The 14,888-nt window shown below is 57.2% G+C and overlaps 7 protein-coding genes across 7 annotated transcripts; all 7 read right to left on the minus strand.

Annotated features, from left to right (window-relative positions):
- Positions 1 to 749: 749 nt before the first annotated feature.
- Positions 750 to 2,257, minus strand: PG985_005246 (F-box domain-containing protein; the record flags this gene model as incomplete). Its single annotated transcript, XM_066825015.1, has 3 exons — positions 750 to 916; positions 1,295 to 1,369; positions 1,411 to 2,257. The coding sequence occupies 3 exons, from the start codon at positions 2,255 to 2,257 to the stop codon at positions 750 to 752; spliced, it is 1,089 nt and encodes a 362-aa protein (XP_066688175.1).
- A 981-nt stretch (positions 2,258 to 3,238) lies between these two features.
- PG985_005247 (NAD(P)-binding protein) lies at positions 3,239 to 4,368 on the minus strand (the record flags this gene model as incomplete). Its single annotated transcript, XM_066825016.1, has 3 exons — positions 3,239 to 3,909; positions 4,029 to 4,160; positions 4,356 to 4,368. The coding sequence occupies 3 exons, from the start codon at positions 4,366 to 4,368 to the stop codon at positions 3,239 to 3,241; spliced, it is 816 nt and encodes a 271-aa protein (XP_066688176.1).
- Positions 4,369 to 5,880: 1,512 nt separating this feature from the next.
- On the minus strand, positions 5,881 to 7,381 carry PG985_005248 (uncharacterized protein; the record flags this gene model as incomplete). Its single annotated transcript, XM_066825017.1, has 3 exons — positions 5,881 to 6,023; positions 6,082 to 6,840; positions 7,201 to 7,381. 3 exons carry the CDS (start codon positions 7,379 to 7,381, stop codon positions 5,881 to 5,883), a joined length of 1,083 nt encoding a protein of 360 aa, XP_066688177.1.
- Positions 7,382 to 8,282: 901 nt separating this feature from the next.
- On the minus strand, positions 8,283 to 9,029 carry PG985_005249 (uncharacterized protein; the record flags this gene model as incomplete). The annotated part of the gene is made up of 1 exon (XM_066825018.1): positions 8,283 to 9,029. The coding sequence occupies one exon, from the start codon at positions 9,027 to 9,029 to the stop codon at positions 8,283 to 8,285; it is 747 nt and encodes a 248-aa protein (XP_066688178.1).
- Positions 9,030 to 9,514: 485 nt separating this feature from the next.
- On the minus strand, positions 9,515 to 11,461 carry PG985_005250 (uncharacterized protein; the record flags this gene model as incomplete). Its single annotated transcript, XM_066825019.1, has 1 exon — positions 9,515 to 11,461. One exon carries the CDS (start codon positions 11,459 to 11,461, stop codon positions 9,515 to 9,517), a length of 1,947 nt encoding a protein of 648 aa, XP_066688179.1.
- Positions 11,462 to 12,305: 844 nt separating this feature from the next.
- Positions 12,306 to 12,975, minus strand: PG985_005251 (uncharacterized protein; the record flags this gene model as incomplete). The annotated part of the gene is made up of 2 exons (XM_066825020.1): positions 12,306 to 12,585; positions 12,674 to 12,975. Coding segments are annotated over 2 exons (582 nt in total), but the record flags the coding sequence as incomplete, so codon positions are not given.
- Positions 12,976 to 13,552: 577 nt separating this feature from the next.
- On the minus strand, positions 13,553 to 14,018 carry PG985_005252 (uncharacterized protein; the record flags this gene model as incomplete). The annotated part of the gene is made up of 2 exons (XM_066825021.1): positions 13,553 to 13,914; positions 13,970 to 14,018. 2 exons carry the CDS (start codon positions 14,016 to 14,018, stop codon positions 13,553 to 13,555), a joined length of 411 nt encoding a protein of 136 aa, XP_066688181.1.
- Between the last annotated feature and the right edge of the window lie 870 nt (positions 14,019 to 14,888).

Below are 14,888 nucleotides of genomic sequence, written 5' to 3' on the forward strand. Positions count from 1 at the left end.
CATTCAGTTTGACGGATGGCAGGTTCGGGCTATATGCTACCACCTATTGAATCCGCAACCGGGGGGCTTATCGCATCACATTATCAGGGGAAACGAAGGAGGCAGGGTGGAGGAGGAGGAGAACGGAGCAGCCGTTTGACGTCTCGAAACCAAACAAGTACTTTTTATTTTTGTTCGCTCGGTAAGAGTTTTAGGCATTCGTACGACCGACTGCAGCACCCGTCCGTCGTCCGTACGATGGTTCTCGGCTAAAAACAGCAGCGCTGCCAAGAAACTTTTGCGATCCGTGCGTGCACGTAACTGTCTGGTCTTCTGAAAGTCTATTAATCTGGAGAAGATGAGTATTGGTGAAATATAGACGAAACATTTCTGGTATACCTGGAATAGGTGCCTCTCGTACGTGCGCTACGCCACCCACCCAGCTCTAGCCCCCTCCGCCGGAGTGCTTGCTCCCTTGTACATCTATGGCCGCCGTTCAATCTATCCCGGACCATTGTCCGCCAGTCGAAACATCATCTCTGCTCCTTTTTGAGTTCGTTCATCCATTTCATCAGCCGTCCCATCCATGATAGCCCCGCGACCCCGTCGAATAGACGTACGCCACGGCGAGCGGCATGAGCAGCGCGCCCCGGAGGGCCTCGAGCGCACCGACGGCCGACGAGCGCATGCACGACCAGGCCATCCACACCAGGACCCGGGCCAGGGCCCAGGCGCCGCACCTTTGGTTGTGGTAGGCCAGGAAGAGCAGCTCAGCAGACAAGGGGGGCGGCGTTGTTGTCGTTGTATTGGTCGTTGTTGCCAAAGGAGGTCGGATGTTGTTGCTGCTGCTGCTGCTGCTGGACTGCTCCGCACGGCGTGACGACAAATACTTCTGTAGGGTCACAATGGGGGAGTAAGTTACTTTGGTCACCCGAGCCTAGAGTAGTGAGTGGTAGGAGGTAAGTAGGAAAGGTAGACAGGTTAGTAGAAAAAATGAGCCGGAGCCCCGTGCAAATGCAGCTCGCATTCGTTGATCGGACCACGCTCGAGCCCACGTTTGTTGGTTATTAAGCCGGCCTCTCCTGAAGCAAAATATGAAATCCCTCTTCCCGCCTCGTGCGGTCATAGCGTGCCGGCGCTCATTGGTGACGCTTCCGACGGGCGATTTGCGCCGTGACTGATCACCTATCTGTACCTGGCCCAATCGACAACTGGGTTCTGTGCCTTGGACGCGAAGGGACAAGAGGTACCCCCGCCGTGAGGTTTCCATCTGGCTGGGAGAAACTTCACATGGATGCAATCACAACTGCTTTACCTGCTGTGTGGACAACCTGGTGCCCCTTGGACTTCTCCACGTTGAGGAGAAGCTGGTTAGTGCGGATCAGCAGCTCTGCGATATCACAGTCAGTTGTCTCGGCCTCCCAAATAGACTCTGTGCTCCAGCGGATTGAATGGACTTACCCTCAAATTCGAGTTTGTAAGAAATGGCCGGGTCGTCGTCGGCCGCCACCAGGACGGGAGCCTGCTCGTCGGTCTTCTCAACGACCCGCATCCTCAGCCCGCAGTTCTGCTTCGAATCCGCCCAGAGAATAGCCGAGTCGTCCAGGACGCTGCTGCTACCACTCTCCCTCGCAGAGTGCTGCCCCTGCCCCTGCGCCGGCGTAGGCGCCGCCGCCTCGCTCGCCAGCCACGGCCGCCACACCCGGATCACGCCGTCCGTCATGTTGACGGCGTCGATGATGAGCTTGCGCTTGGGCTCGACCTTGACCAGGTTGGTGACGGTGACGAGCTGCGAGAAGAGCTCGCCGGCATCGAGGTGGACGTCGTGGCTCGGCCGCTGGTCGACTAGCGGCTGCGCGACACCCTCGACGACGGCGCGCTTCGGGTACCGCGACCGGGGCCGGCGGTCGTCCTCCTGCTGCACGGGGCGGAAGCGCGAGTATAGGGCGTTCATGCCGGCCAGGCTGGGGTCCTTTCCACCGCCGCCCGAAACGCCCGCGGACTCGGCCGCCAGCCCCGGCGTGCCCACGTAGTCGCAGAAGAGGTAGGGCGTCGAGATCTTGACGGTGGGGTGGTAGCACTCGAGGATGATCTCGTGGTCCTGCAGGCCCAGCGCCTCGACGAGGCGGGCGTAGTGCAGGCGCGCGACCAGGCCGTGGAAGCGGCGGCTGACGCCGGCGAGGGGCAGCACCTTGCGGGTCGGGATGGACTCGAGGACGTGGATGAGGACTTCGCTCGGCAGCGAGTCGAGTGTTAGAGGGGGTGGGGAGCTCGCCATGCTGACCTAATGGACGGCCCTTCTGAAGAGAGATCACAGATACGAACAGGGGCTAAAGAAACCCAAGTGTTCGTTGACAAAACAGGCGGACGGAAAATAAGCTTGGCGGACTGGGGCGCGGTTTTGTACCCAGGTGAAGGCCCTTGTACTCTTGACGGCGCCGACGCTGCAACTGGTTCCGAATTGAACTGGGCAGGTAGGTAAGGGATTGGCAGACCCCTGAAGAGGCTGACTGTATCTGCAGAGTCGCTCTGGCGAACTGCTCTAGACCGTGGAGGAGCCTATGGGATAGAAGCAAGTTCTCGCGCCGTAAAAGCCAGAACCTCATACGGCCGTGATACGACGCTGGCTGGACCGACGAAGCTTAGCTTGCTGATGGCACAAGCTTGTCCGGCGGGCAGTAAGTTGGCTATCCGATGCGAGGTCAGAGGGTGCCTTGTTCAGCGTCAGGTGCACGACCGAGTCGGGCTGACTCAGAATACTGCCAGTAACGATGGAAGTGTTCCTGATTGATGACTACCTGGAATCTGCAGACCCGACTTGTATTTCCGTATCTGGTCGTTCCAGGAACGTCGGGTAGTGGGCGATGATGATGGTTGAGTGCTACCTGCGGTATAGCGATTATGGTGTGTATGCGAAGTCCCAAAGACGCAAAAGGGGAAGATATTAAATGTCGCGACTCAGATGTGTATTTGATGGATGAGCAAAGCAAGTCAGGGTATGTCCAGGCAGTGACTGCTGCCTTCGCGTGAGGTCATTTGGGGTTTGGTGGGGTTGGAGGGGTACAGGTACCCGCTGAGCGCCCAATGTTGGAGATACAGTGGGCACTGACAGACAGAGATGCAGTACGGAGTATGTGAGATCAGCATTCGCAAACAACTACACGCCCATCTATTTGACAAAACCCATACTGCGAAATGTATTTTACTATATTCGATGATTCTTTGTTCATTGCCCATGATACTGGCTGGTTACTGGAGGCTACTGCTGTTTCCGCCCGCCATCAATCACGAGATTACTACCCGTCATGAAGGAGCTGGCCTTGCTCGAGAGGAAGAGCACCGCGCTCTTGAACTCCGAAATATCGGCCAGCCGTCCCATCGCGTTCTCCCTCGCCCAATGCTCCTTCAGATACGGCTCCTTCTCGAACGCCGTCTGGCCCATCAGGATGTTCCCGGGACTGAGGCAGTTCACCCGGATGCCCCCGCCGCCGCCGCCTGGGTGGATCGGGCTCCATCTCGTCGCCAGGTCGCGGGCCAGCTGGACGAGCGCCGCGTTGAGCGAGCCGAGCACCGCCGCCAGCGGGGCCCGGCTCGCCACCATGCTGGACAGGTGGGCGACGAGGACGATGGTGCCGCGGGTCTGGCGCGTCATCATCTCCTGGGCCGCGGCCGTGCAGGCCTGCACCACGCCCGTGAAGTCGACCGTCAGGCGGGCGCGGTACGGCGTGTCCAGCTCGTTCTCCTCGTACGCCTCCGCCGCCACCAGCCCGTCGAGGCGCCCGCTCTCTTCCGCGATGGCCTTGATCAGCTGTTGGAGCTGGTCGGGCTCCGAGGGGTCATGAGGCCGGTAATGGAGCGAGCCGCCCCCTTCGGGGACCACGCGCTCTTGGGCGTGACGCCATTCCTTCCTCACCGGTCCCGGGGTTTGACCTATGCAATAGACTGCGAAAAACAGATGTCAGCCGCTTTTGGAGACGGGTATTCCGTTTGACAATGATGTTGATGTTCGACCTAGTACTAGAGGGCTCCTGGTGTACTAGTAAACTGACCTTTGCCCCCGGCCTCGACCAGAGCTTCGGCTAATCCCAATCCCAACTTATTGGCACCCCCGGTGACGACGAATACCTTCCCGGTAAGTTCGAAGTCCGCAAAGCGTTTGGCGCCTATGTCCTCGCCACCGACTGGAGATTCTTCGCCATGGTTGGCCTTTTCCTTTTTGCTGGTCTAAGGGCTGGCCGGCTTCTTGACGTTGAGGATGGGCGCCGCATGAAATGTTCTCTTGGTTGCTACCTGGAAGCTGTTGGGCCTAACCCCACACGAGGACGAGACTCGGAGCAGAGTGGGCTGAGGGGCAGGAAGCCTACGAGCTAACGCACGACAAAGGGACATCTTCGACGTTCTATAGAATGGACGAGGTGATACCAGACTTTAAATTAATAGCGGTTAAAGTTAATACGGAAAGACCGAAAACCCGGCGGTGGAGACGATAAAGCGGTCCGTGTTTATGGATTTTGTTGTTGCGAAGACGCAAAAAACCGGCCAAGGGGTTTTCTCTAGGCGAGTTTCACATTTCCAACGCTGCAATTGTGCACCGTAATCTCTTGTCAGTCGACAGCGAAAAAGTGAACATTAAAAGAGATAATTATCTGCCGCGACTACGTCACGTCTGCAAACCATGGTAGCAGATGAGAGCCGGTTGTAAAGTACTGTGTCTAGGTACACGCTTCCCAGGCGAACGGAACGCCTTCAATGTTACCGATCTGCCATGACCCCGCCCCCGCTGATTGTCGTGGCATTCCTGTTTGTTTGGCCACTTCACTCATTATGAACGCGATACTGATATCAAGCTAATACTGTTTCTTTTGGGAATACTAGCCTCGCTTGTAGAGGGCAGTGTTGGTCGTTTCGCGGGAATTCATAACCACCGTTCACATATGTTCTTCAATTCTACTGATGGCCGCATCCAATACAGCTGGTGGCTGCACTCGTCAGTGCGAAGGGATCTTCCAGTGCGGCAGCTACGCACTCAGACGTACTCTGGCTGTAGGTTGGAAATGATTCTCCAGAGGTGTAAATTGTCAAACGACGAGTAGAAGGCTCTGCAGTGTTCGCGGCTCAGACGGTGTTTGATTGAGACGGGTAGTTGTAGGGATACCTGATGGTAGCCTGCCAGGCGCTCTCTATGCCTTAATCCCCCTAGGTGTTGGCTGGGAGCGATCGATCTATCTCTTAGGCCACTATCCTTCAGTCGATCTTGCAAAGGATGTGTTTTACTTCTGATAGCCCTCTTGCAATTTTGGAAGTATCATATCAGTGTGATTGTTTGTTCCGTCGGTTCTGACCACCCTGATCCAAGATTAGACTTGACATCCCCCCCCTCGGTTGTTTTCAGACCTATCCGTCGATATCGGCGACCTTCGACATGGACAAGGGCAAGTGCATTGCACCAGTGATCCCGCCCGTGACCATACCAGTCCGAGTCGAGTAAGAAGAAATGTATCTTATGACAAGATGGAAAATTGTCATCAAAAAACATGATATTGTTACATGGGTATTTGATTTCCAATGAGCCGAAAAAGTCCTTGGGTACGACCTCCTTCGCTACTAGCAATGGCCCGCGCAAGATGACTTCGCGTTGGTTAGCTGATATGGACAACACCTTTGCGAGCACAGGGTTGTCAAGCTGGCCTGCTATTATCTGTGCGGGAGAGTTGATGGATGCCCATGACCATGATGGAGCGCGGCTGGAGCGGTCCCCCAGTTTACCACGAGACACGTTGTACCATGCCAGTTCTTCGACAAAGCGACTTCTCCAAATCCCAAATATGCATTCATCGCGCCATATGCCTGCTAGTCCCTCGATCACTCCCGTGATGGCGTTCAGTCTGTCGTCTGGGTCACTCATTTCCCGGCCTGTATAGTCCAATAAGAGTCTCGACCATAATTCGTCTCTCGACGACTCTTCAGTTGGTCCTGCCATTGGCCCTCGCCCTCGCCCTGGTTGGGTTTCGTCGGTTCTGTCATGAGAATCGCTGCTGATGTTACTTGATATCTCAAGTGGCTCCAGCACATTGATTTCTGGATAATGGACTGCCCCCTTACAGACAGTGGCGAGTTCTGCGTAGCGACACTGCCACAAAAGTTCCTTGTCCATGTAATGTAGGTGTCTGCTAGATAGGACATGCTCTTGAAAGCACCAAGCACGTTTTGAAAGCGGCATTGAACCAAGGTCGGCCCATACCAGGGGACATATTGTCACCAGACCCGAAGTGCCATCCGGCGTAGTTAAGGAGACTTCACAATTTGGCGTTTCTTGTAAACGACCTCTCAGGAACCCCTCAGATGCTGATTCTGCTGCAGCGGCCATGATCGTTGCGGTGGCGTTCTTGTAGATGTGGCCCATCCTAGCGATCTCCCGACTCTTGTCGTCCGGGCTGTCTTGCAAGATGCACAGGGCATCGATCCACAGGAACCGGATGCCAAGGCTTCGCGTGACCCGGACGGCATCCCTAAAGGTCTGAGGAATTTCCGACGTGGGGAAACCGTTCTTCATTGTCTCCAGGGTTTGGGTGGTAGTGACAAACGTCTGCTCGCCGCCCCAGCAGTAGCTGAGCGCGAGGTACTCGCCCCGTTGGTCCTCGCTGGGGATGTGAAGCCGTAGTGATGGGCTGTCTTCTGGGCTGTCACTCATAGATCCGACATCCAGTACCCTTGTCGGGAGGCGTGGATGCTCATCACAAGTCCCACATTCAGGGTGACCCCCCTGGCATTCTTTCAACCAGGCTTTAGCTGCCGTAAAGGCCCGCTCGCTGCTCTTGTCCACAATGGGCCTGCCGAGAATGTACCCGCTAAGAGGGTCATCTTTCCCAAGTTGTTAGCAATTCTGTAGGAAAACGGGGATTTGAGCAGGGAGATGAAGAGGGCTCAGCCGCAATGATGTGTAGTCTTCCAACTTGCCTTCACGCGTTATCATCACCAACGTGCCAAAGGACTCCCGATAATCATGGAAAGGATCTTTCGGACGAAATGCTTCCAGAATGTCTTTATCAAATGGGGGGAATATTGGGTTGCTGACATTAGCTCCATCGCTGGAGAGTATGTGCTTTTCCCGTTGGATGCGACCGGCGTACTCGCCGTAAAGTCGGAAAACGAGACGCTTGTTAGAACAAGCTCTATAATACGCCTCGCTGTGCAACTCTATTATTACACGGCACAGTTTACAACCCTCAGTAGCGCTTCTGTAGCAGGCCAACTCAGATCCGTGTTCATAGCCTTTCTCGTCACAGAGGGCTTCGAACCCCGCAGTTGAGAACATTTGGGCACAAGCAGAGCAGAGCTGGGTGTTGCGGTTGGCAGGTGGCTGGAGGCCGGATGAACTCGATTCGTCGGGGTTATGCTGCATCCTAAGAGGTATTTGGCGTACTGGCTTGTTCAGATGATAGAAGTTTGAATGCGATCAACGCAAGATGTTTGCAAAGAGGGTGCGGATCAGTCAAACTTGTATGGTCCAGCCGTTCATGGTCGAGATCACGTGGCCTTGTACGACCGAACAGCAAATCGCCGTTACAGCCCCCGACCTTTAACACGTTAGGCTTGCGGATAGAACCTTGCAGTCTCTATCCTGCTGCCTGATAGGACCACCAGCCCCTCAGCGCCAAATCCTTGGAGGCCTCTCATCTTAAGCCAGCCACTCCTACAACGCTGTGATGACTGCACTAGAGCTATCAGCTGAGCAGTCTCCATAAAGCGCATCGCATCTTTTCTCCCTTGATATGCGTTTGCATATATCTTGGCATCGCTCTTGACGGGTAAGCGACGTTACTGGCTTGCCATCCGCAACTCTTGGAGTCAAAATGGTCGCAATATACGCCACTCAGGGGTTCCGTGACCTTTACCGTTACTAACGCCGACAAAGGATCAGGCTGTACCATTTGGCAGATGAATGTGTGACACGTTGAAAACCGGCATCCCTTACAACCCTACAGCAGTCCATTGCATGCGTGCAGAAGGGGTAAATTCTTGTGGCGCGGTGTTACTGCACGCTTGGTTTTTATTTAAGCATATAAACGCGGTAACATGGTAATTTCACCCCCTGATTCTCTGCTTGTGTCATCTCAGACTCAAACAGACGCTGCCGCAGCAGATGAGGGTCTTCAACAAATTTACGGCAACTGGTCAAACCCCAGACATCTAGGTTCTATCTCTTGTTCTTAAGCCGCCAAACCCAAAGGAATAGAAGTTAAAAGGAAGATATTCCATCTTTTATCGTCAGACAAAGCGTTCCCGCACCGTCTCTCCCATCCCTAGATGACCCCCAGCTCGCCCAGCATATACTGAGAATAAACCCCCGTCCACCACTCGACCCAATACGCCGCCCAGAACCAAATCTCGATCCAGTACAGCAAAAGATCCGCATCCGGCACGTAGCCGAACCCGACCGTGCGCACCACCAAGACGGAGCACACCGCAATGAACCCGAAGATGACGGGCTCGTGCCCGCGGAAGGGCTTATCGTAGGCCTTGCGGCGCAGGACCGCGTGCTCGTTGCCGAGGTAGATCTGGTACCCGACGCTGACGAGCTTGAGCAGGATGAAGGCGGGCAGGGCACAGCTGGTGCAGCTCTCGGCCCGGAGGAAGTGCTGGGTCAGATAATACAGGAAGTAGAGGCTGGTGAAGACGAAGACGGCGACGGCGAGGAGCTCCTGGCTCTTGGCGGGCTTGGGGCTGCGCCATTGGGGGCCCCAGTAGCGGACGAGGGAGGCGAAGTAGCTGTTGTTGGGCGTGTTGTTGCTTCGGCTGTTGAGGATCTTGTCGTTGTCGGGGTTTGCGAGGCTTGTTGCGGCGGGCTGGGGGCTGGGAGTCGGAGGGGAAGCCGTCTTGGTGGTCGGGTGGGGGGGTAGTAGCGGGCTTGGAGGGTAATCTCGCGTTGAAAACCATCCTGGGAGCCAGGTTGGATGTTCCAGCGTAGGCGCCTGGGGGCGGTATGGTGTCCATCTCGGGCGGTTGATACAGTGGGAGGAAAGGGGTGGACATAAGGGAGAGTTGGGCATTCGTTGGAAGAGATTCTTCGCACATGTATTTATCCAGCCCATCTGCATCTAGCCATTACGTGTTTGTTTTGGCTAGACGTGTTTTGAGCGAATATTCTCTTGGTCAATTTGCTCGTTGCGTTTCTTATCTGGACCCGGTGGCCTTGGCGCTCCATTTAAGGGGGCAGATGCCAAACACTCTCTGCCTGGTACTGCCGCAGGCCCTCCCAACCTTCTTTGAACAATCTGCCCCCAACGGTGCCACTGCTCAAGGTTGGGAGAAACTTATTGACGCACCGGTCATCCTGGCGACAGCCCTTCCTGGTGGAAACAAAAGACTCACAAAGAGCAGGTTACCCTCAGAAGATGCGAACTCAAAAGGAGCCAGGGTACCCACTGTCTCTTGATAAGAAACGGTAGTTACCAAGATACAATTGAGACATACCACCGACTGAACCCATTCTGCCACCTGAAAAGGTACATCCGCCCACCTACGGAGCAATTTGCTACCGCGCCACCGCCGGCAACCTCGGATGCGTGGCCTGGGCGGTAAACAGCTCATACTCCACATCCAAGAACTCGTCCGCCTCCTCCTCCTCCGCGACGACCCCGTCCCCGGGGTCTCCGGGGCGGTGCGCCTTGATATGCATCCGGAACTGCAGATTCAGCTGCCTCAGAGGCCCGGTCGACCGGCGCCACGGCCCCGCCAGGTCGGACGCATTGATCGCATGCGTGATCAGCTCCATCTGCGACCCCATGGCCGCAACCCCGACGTCGCGCATCAGCGGCAGCAGCGCCCCGTTTCCGCCCATGTCGCGGGCCCGCAGGTTGAGGTACTGCACCTGGAGCGGGAAGCAGTGGTGGTGATGGTGCGGCCGCCGTGCTGTACGTGCCACGCAGTCCTCCCACACCCGCCGCGTCCGCGGGCCGAGGCGGGCGCCCCAGGTGCTGGCCAGTGAGATCCAGGGCCGTCGCCCGCTGTCGCGGACAATGTACCGGAACAGACAGGCGTAGCGGTGCCCCGCCATCCAGAGGGTGAGGCACTGCAGCCGCGGCATCGCCGTGACCGCCTCCGCCGCCGCCTGGAGGAGCAGGTCCATGTCGCCGTTGAGATCGCCGACGGGGGACAGGAGGTCCGAGGTCAGGCACAGCTGCAGCAGGTCGTCCCAGCGGGGCCGCCGCGGGAAGATGCGGTCCTCGGCCGGCACGCCCGGCCAGAAGCTGTTGAAGAAGCCGAAGGCCTCGACCAGGAAGGACAGGTGCGCCGTCTTCCAGCGCTGCGAAGTGTCCGCCATCAGCGCGCCCACGCCGACGCTGCCGACGAAGGCGTCCTGGGGCTTCTCGGTCAGGGGGAGGCGCAGGAGGCCGCGGAGGTCCTCGAAGTCCTCGTAGAGGGAGACCTGGTCCAGCCGCGGGCAGCACCGGCCGAGGATCTGCATCAGGCGGCCGTAGTGCTCCAGCTGCCTCTGGGGGTCGGACGGCCAGATCGAGGAGGGGAGGGCGCCCCAGGGCTCGTACCGGAAGCGCCGCAGGTTCGGGAGCGCGGCGAGGATGAGGTCGAGGCAGCCGACGGCCTCGAAGCGCCGGTAGAACTGGCGGCGGATCAGGAACGAGCTCACGATCGGTACGGCCGGCAGCGCGTTCCTCGCCCCGTCGTCGAGTTGGATCTTCAGGCCGCCGCCCAGGACGCGCAGGCACTCCCCCCTGGTCGCCGCCCAGGCCCGCCGCGCCCCCCTGTCCCATCCGTGCCAGCGGTCGTCGTAGTCGGCCGCGCGGACCCGGGCCATGGGCCGCCGCCCGCTCTGGCAACCGTTGGCGCGGTATCTTAGGGCCTTGAAGCTGTGGGCCCAGTCGCTGCGGGCGTACGCGCTCAGCTCCAGCTCGAGCGGCCAGCGGCGGCCGCCGACGCGCATCATCTCGCGGTCCCCGCACCAGCCCGCCAGGATGCCGAAGAACTTGCGCACCGCCGCCGCGAAGATCTCGTTGTTGTCCGCCTGCTCCTGCCCATTTTCGGGCATCTGGCAGCGCGGGCACTCGTACTGTAGCAGGGCCACCCTCAGGTGGATCCAGCGCAGGTGGCCGAGGCGCTGGGGCTGCCGCGCGACGTAGTGCTGGAACCGGTCCAGGTCGATCTGGTGCAGGGTCAGGGAGCGGAAGGTGACGGTCTCGAAGTGCCACTGCCACTCCCGGCAGACGCGGGCGTAGGGGGCGAGGCGGGGGTGCGGCTTCCTCTGCCGGATGCTGGCGCCCCATTCGATGCCGAAGCGAGTCGAGCAGATGTTTTGCAGGATCATGGTCCGTAGTTCGGACGGGAGTTTCGTCCACCCCTTTGGCTTCTCAGTTGGGGCGGCGGCGGCGGCGGGGGCATCCTGTAAGTGGATATTTTCTAGGCGCGACGCGCAGTCGATAGATTGGTCATGAACACTCGGTTCGCGGCTCTGTTGTGTATCCATCGCAGGTACTTTCAAGCATGCGAGGGGAATGGAAGAGTGTTGTCGGTTTGATATCCTCCTAGGAAGTAGGTAGGTATGCGCGATCCTTTATCCACACTCAGTATACGTTGCAGATGTGACGGCACATATAGTAGTAATATGAATTCGTTTGTAGGTGCATGATGTCAAGGAGTGTATGTACCTTTGCTGTCAGACTTTCTGTGAGCTGCGATGTGAGCGATGCAAGGGGAGCCAGCATTTTACTTATAGTAAGAATGAGTTTTGTATGCACGTTGATATCGAGACAGAGATAGGCAGGTTACTAAACTTTGAACAAGAAGGTTTGGGTCAAGACAGTTAGGAGTATAGGACAGGTGAACCCCCTATTTAGCATTCACGGTATACCAGGTGGAGACTTCGTATACTAAAGTTTTGCCTTTAAACATGTAAACGGCTTACCACATGGATAATTGACGCAGCCTGGAATTGCTTCTTGTTGATCTGGTTGGCCATTGTCGAGAGTAAACGTTCGACAAGCACATGGTAAAGCAGAAGCCATATCGGCAGAAATCCATCGAGGTGAGCTGACGCACGCAGGGGTTTCTTATGGATGGAAACAGGAGTGAATGGCGACAGTTCATCTATGTTTCTTAAGCGCCAACAAGAGTATTATTGTCTACTCCGTATATAAGGTATCGCACGATCCCGTTATCCCCAGATTAACGCCCTCTTAAAGCTCTCAAACATCTATGCCCATCTACCAACAACGCCTTCAAAAACCAACACCACTTCTCCCCCCTCCCCGCCTGCACCGCACCCCCTCTCGCGTCTTCCTTTTCTCCTTTTCTCCCCTCTAAGCATACCGTTCATACTGAGGCGGCGCCGGCGCCCCCGCCCCCGCCCCCGGAGGAGGAAAAGGCGCCCCCGCCTGCGGAGGAGGGCCGTACTGCGGATACGGGCCCATGACGTACTGCTGCGGCATGGGCCCCGAGGGGAAGAAGATCTGGGCCGGCTTGCCGTAGGGCACGGCGGCGACGCGCTGCTTGCAGACGGGGCAGTAGTGGTCCACGTCCTGGAACCAGCCGCCGAGGCAGGGCAGGCAGGCGAGGCAGATGCAGGCGAAGCCGAGGGCGAGGCCGGTGATGCTGGACGGGGGTTAGTTTCGCAATTTTCTTACCCTCTCCTCTTGCTCTGCAAAGCAAGAAGAGTGGCGGCATACGGAATCACACTTACAGGGTCATGCTGGAGTCATTCTCAATCGTGTGGGTCAGGACGCGATGGTTGCAGAAGGGGCAGTCGACGATGGCGGGCAGGTCGATGAGGCACTGCAAGGGCACCGCGTACCCGGGCGCCTGCATCTGCGGCATGGAGCCATCGTTGGGGAACGGCTGCGGTGGCGGTTGCTGCTCTTTGCCCTGGTACTGGTGCTGTGGTGCCGTTTGTTGTTGTTGTTGCTGTGGCTGAGCAGGGGCAATTGGCTCCGCAGGTTGCGTGGCGGAAGACGCCTGTCCGCCGGCTCCCTCCAGCGCGGACATGATGACGATGATGGTATGTGTACGAAATATGGATACGTATGCATATACTCCGTTATGTAGGGTCGATCGGTTTAGAACTTTGAATTGGATGCGATTGGGATTCCAAGCTGATGGGGTGTCGGTGAAGGGGCGATTGAGAGGGCTGCGCCGCCTTCCTTCAGGCAGCAGTCGGCGTGCCGTGCCTGGTGCGCCACTGCATTTCCCCTGTGCTTGGTTACGGTTTAGCGTATCTTGGCCATCGCCGTCAGCTAACCTCAACATCTGATTTTCAGCATCCTCCCTCAGAAGGTCTCACGAATCACGACAGCATGATGGGCACGTGGGAGTCATGAGATGCGGACGGCAGCTGTGATATCGCTGCATACAGAAAAGACATGGCTAGAGAGTTATGATGTGGTCATTCCATCTCAATCGCGAAGCGGATGCCACCCACCTAAAGATTCAATCGTCGCGCACAGCCACCCCCAACAACGCAAGCACCAAGTCCAAGTCGTTAGCACACCACACAATTGGGAATCTGTGGAGAGTGCGTGCAAGCTTCGATTTCGGACGGTGATTTGGGGATTTACAGTTGAGATTAAATACTGATATTCCAGATCACATCCAGATTCGCCTCTGCTGGCGCTGGTACGGCATCGCCAATTCCAGATCCCTCGGCGCCGCCGCAATGTCCAATTCCATTCCAGATGCCGATCAACAGCAGAGGCTGGTTGCAGTGGGCATTGGACTCGTCACCCTCCCCTCCGTGCTTGACCGAGGCCTCCGCCGCGCGCTGGGGCTCAACGCACTCGGGTCGCCGCTCTCTAGCTTTCGAGTCAAACACCCTGCGGCCTCGCTGGGGGAACTCCTCCAAAAGAAATGACAGTTGCCAAAGGGGGAAGTGGGATGCAAGCTCACGATCATTACAGGGCAAAGGTGGGAAAGCCGCTTTGTCGGCACCTGGATAAATTGAAAGTCCGGAAGATGCCGCGCCTCTATATCGAGATCTTCATACTGGCGTAGATCTCTGGGTCCAGCAAGGTCCGAGTTTTTCCATCGCCCATGCCAAGCAGACGAGGGCGCCAGGCGTCCCAGTACGGCGCCCTCGTTATCACGGAGTTCTGAAATATGACCGGAACTCATGGGGGAACCAGACCGACCGTGGAGGATGCTACGGCAGCATTGGATTCCATGACGCTTCCATGACCGCCGACGCGCAAGCGACTGTCACATATAGCACCCCGCGATAAGAAGAACGGACTGCCGGTTCCATGTGCCAGGCCCGTTCAACCGACTGATAAGCCCGCGAGTCGGACGAGAATCGTCGCTACCCAACATTTGAGACGCCGGGCTGCATGCGGGCATAGATGGCCTTCCCTCCAGCGACTGGCGCCGGCACTGCTGAATTGACGGTTGAGGAAATTGCAATATACGGTAATATCCAGGCTGCACTACATAGGGCTAAGATCAACGTCCGCGGCAGAGAGTTGGGTGGTGGGCTCGCTAGCTTCCTTTCTCAAGCTTGTAGCCGGGAGCAAAGATTCGAGGTTACACCGGGCTTTTGGCCGCAGACTGGGGTTCCTGACCGGGGGGCCAGTTCTGGGCAGCCTTAGTTGGACAAAAGCCTGGAAAGCCAGCCCAGTCCACCTTTTTCCATGTGCTTGCGCTGCTTGCGGCTCGCATATCTGAAACGGCTGGCTAGTTTAAGTAATGGTAGGCTCTTCGGAATGCCTTCCACGGACGACCAAATCACCGGCCGATCCCACGGTTAACCAGCAAAGCCAAGCCCTGTGGAAGCGACGCACCACTATGCAATCGGTTCCTGAACGCCGCAAGCTTTTCCACCACTCACATTTCGAGGCGACGTCTCTGGCAGAAACGCCGGAGCCAGACCTTGCTTACTGTCTTCCGGTGCGCTTGTCCAGTGGCATTCG

Source organism: Apiospora marii (genome assembly GCF_038362585.1).
Source record: "Apiospora marii strain CBS 49790 chromosome Unknown utg000003l_segment0_segment0, whole genome shotgun sequence".
In the NCBI taxonomy this organism is placed as follows: domain Eukaryota; kingdom Fungi; phylum Ascomycota; class Sordariomycetes; order Amphisphaeriales; family Apiosporaceae; genus Apiospora; species Apiospora marii.